Source organism: Myotis yumanensis, unplaced genomic scaffold (assembly GCF_028538775.1).
Source record: "Myotis yumanensis isolate MYYU_CA2020_CCGP unplaced genomic scaffold, mMyoYum1.0.hap1 SCAF_7, whole genome shotgun sequence".
NCBI classification, from domain to species: Eukaryota; Metazoa; Chordata; class Mammalia; order Chiroptera; family Vespertilionidae; genus Myotis; species Myotis yumanensis.
Window position 1 is genome coordinate 16,519,377 of NW_027223758.1, and position 2,995 is coordinate 16,522,371.

The 2,995-nt window shown below is 59.7% G+C and overlaps 1 protein-coding gene across 1 annotated transcript; it reads right to left on the reverse strand.

Annotated features, from left to right (window-relative positions):
* Positions 1-1,246: 1,246 nt before the first annotated feature.
* On the reverse strand, positions 1,247-2,995 carry INSM1 (INSM transcriptional repressor 1). The gene has a single exon (XM_070421425.1). The coding sequence runs from the start codon at positions 2,993-2,995 to the stop codon at positions 1,460-1,462; it is 1,536 nt and encodes a 511-aa protein (XP_070277526.1). The 3' UTR covers positions 1,247-1,459.

Consider the following 2,995-nt stretch of genomic DNA (forward strand, 5'->3'; position numbering starts at 1 on the left):
AAAAGACTAGATGTGTGTGGGTGCTTATCTAGATTTCTCTGAAAAAGATTCACCCAACTTCCATTCTAACTTCACCTTCCGGTACATTCCTAAGGACCCCTAACGCTTCAGCTCCAGTTATGGGCTGGGGACTGGACCCTTGAACTGGCACAGGGCAGAATCCAGCAGCGCAGGCTCCACTCTAAAAACCCACCATCCTCCTGATGGTGGCGGGTTTTTGTCCATTAATAAAAAAAATGTAGAGATGTTTAAGAAATCATCTGAAGCTCCATTTTAAATCCTTGCTGAAACCACTGGATGCAGAAATAAGTCCACCTTACTTTGACTTTGAAAATATTTTATTTGAATAGTAAATAGTTATACAGTTGAAACAGTTCTATTGAAGCTGTCTATAAATAGCTAACAATTAAGAAAATAATGTTATGTAGAAAAGAGATTGCATTTAAAAGTAAGAGCTGTTGGTTGTACAAGGGCCTCAGGGGCGCCCCAAGCAGAACAAAATGGAAGGTTGTCTGTAATTCGCTCAGATAGGTATAAAAGTTAAAACTTTTAGCAGATCCCTTTAGAAAAAGGCTCTCTTGTAAAATGCACAGTGAAATGTCGAGAGTGGCAAGGGGGGAAACACACACCAAGAAAAAAAAAGATCTGCAAGCAAAATAATATCTCAATCTTCATAATTAATATAAATAAATAAAGAATAAATAACAATTACTCATAAATCAACATATACATTTAGAGGGAACTCAGTCCTACCTCAAGCAACAAAGGCGATCGAACCAAAACATCTCACGTGAAATATTGAGGCAGTTTCTACAGCATCTTCTGAAAATCCCCTTCCCTCCCCCCCCCAAAAAAAACAATCCCAGACAACAATTCAAGGCATTTGTGGCTATACTAAAGAAAACTTTTTCTTAAGCAATTTGATTTGTTCACATACAAAAAGGTAAAGCCAAACTCCAGCAGTTCACAAGCCATAATAAAGCTAATCGTGTGGGGAGTTCAATTTACAGCCTGTGAAAGATAAAGGCATTTATTCCTCAAGATTCACCCAAAACAACCCGTACGCTACATACATAGAGAGCAGAAGTTGGTAGGCGAGAGCAAACCGCATTTCTAGACCATGAACACAGCGAATACTAGCAAGAAAAACCGCTCTCCCCTCCGAGGGAGGCTTCCAACCACGAGACAAACGCGCACAGCTTTTCTCCCTTGTACAGAAGCGACTGGCTCCTGTTGCGCCAAGGGGGGAAAGGGACACAACGCAAAAGGGGGCTCCAAAGGGAGTCACAATGACAGCATTGGGGTTACCATCACGCCACATCGAGAGAAGCGGAGACAACACTTTGACCGGGAGGTGGGCGCCCCCGGCGCGGACGCGGGTTTGGGGCGCGCAGGGCGCGCTCTCTTCGTGGGTCTCCAGCGAAGGCACAGTTTGGAGGGCCGGGATGACGGGCGCGCTCTAGCAGGCCGGGCGCACGGGCACCTGCAGGAGGATCACCTGTCTGTTCTCGGACGGGTGGCACTTGTTGATGTGCCGCGTGAGGCCGGGCGAGCTGTAGAAGGTGGCGGGGCAGTACTTGCAGGGGAACACCTGGGCGGCGTGCAGCAGGCGCAGGTGGCGCTCCTGGGCGCCCTTGCCGGGGAACGTCTCCCCGCACACTGGGCACAGGTGGCACTCGGCTGAGGCGCTCAGGCCCAGCACGCTGGCCGCCTCGCCGTCGCCGGCCGCCTCCTGCGGCGCCTTCTCTTTGGGCCCCGGGTACAAGGCCAGTAGGTCCTCCGGCGGGGGCGCGGGCGGCGTGCCCTTGGCCTGCAGCGCCTGGTGGTGCGCCAGCAGGTGCTTGCGCAGATAGGCCTGGCGGCGGAACTTCTTGGCGCAGTGGTGGCACTCGTAGAGCCCGTCTTCCGAGCCCGACTCCGAGACGCCACCGGGGCTGGGCGTGTCGCGGTCGCTGCTGCCGCCCGTCGCTTCCCGCGCCTCAGCCCTGGCAGCGGGTTCGGGCTCCGACACTCGGGCGGCGGCGGGTGCCGGGCGCGGCTTGTGCCAGCGGCGATGCGAGGCCAGGTTGGCCGGGCAGCTGAAGACCTTGGCGCACTCGGGACAGCGGTACTCCACTCGCACGATGCGCGAGCACTTGTGCTGCGCCAGCGCGAACGGGTCGGCGTACTCCTCCTTGCAGAGCTGGCAGATGAACTCGCCCAGCGGCCGCGCCGCGTCCCCCGCGCGGCCCCGCGGCGCCTCCACCGGGCCCTCCTTGATCTTGAGCCCCAGCACCGGCGACGTGGTAACCTCGTCCTCGAAGTGGAGCTTGCGGATGGCTTTGGGCTTCTTGGCGCCGGGAGCCTTGGCTACCTTGGCGGGAGGCTCGGCGGCGGCGGCTGGGGGCGGGGGCCGCTTGCCCGGGGGCCTCAGGGAGGCGGCGGGGGGCAGCGGGGGGCCGGGCACCGGGCCTCGGGTCGCCTCGGCGCCCGCTGAGAACGCCGTGCCCATCTTGAGCTCGGCGGGCGCAAAGAACAGCGGGTCGCCGCTGCAGGTGCCGCCGCCGCCGCCCGCGCCGTTCGCGCCACCGCCGCCACCTCCGAGCAGCGCGGCGGGCGTGGGGAAGGACTCGGCTGAGACCGGTGAGCCGAGGTTGAAGCTGCGCTCGAAGTACTTGTGCTTCTCGTGCTCGCGGCTCACGGGCCGCGTGGGGCTGTAGAGCGGCGCGGGGTGCGCGGCCTCGGGGTTGCCGAAGTGAGCGGCCCGCGGGCCCGGCTGGGGCGGTAGCGGGCCCGGCGCGCAGACGAGCGCGGCGGCGAGCGCCGCTTGGGCGCGCTCGGCAGGCGGCGGCCGCGGCAGCGGACCGGGCCCCGGGCTCGGCGCGGGGGGCTCGGAGTGGGCGCCCCCGCATCTCGGCGAGAGCAGCAGCGCGCGGTCGCCGTCCTCGCAGCCGCGAACGCGGTAGGACACGGGAGTGGACTTCTTGCTGCGCTTCACCAGGAAGCCGCGAGGCAT

Bases quoted from the DNA above. Each gene is read 5' to 3' on its own strand.
- INSM1 (XM_070421425.1), bottom strand. From the start codon at position 2,995: ATGCCTCGCGGCTTCCTGGTGAAGCGCAGCAAGAAGTCCACTCCCGTG.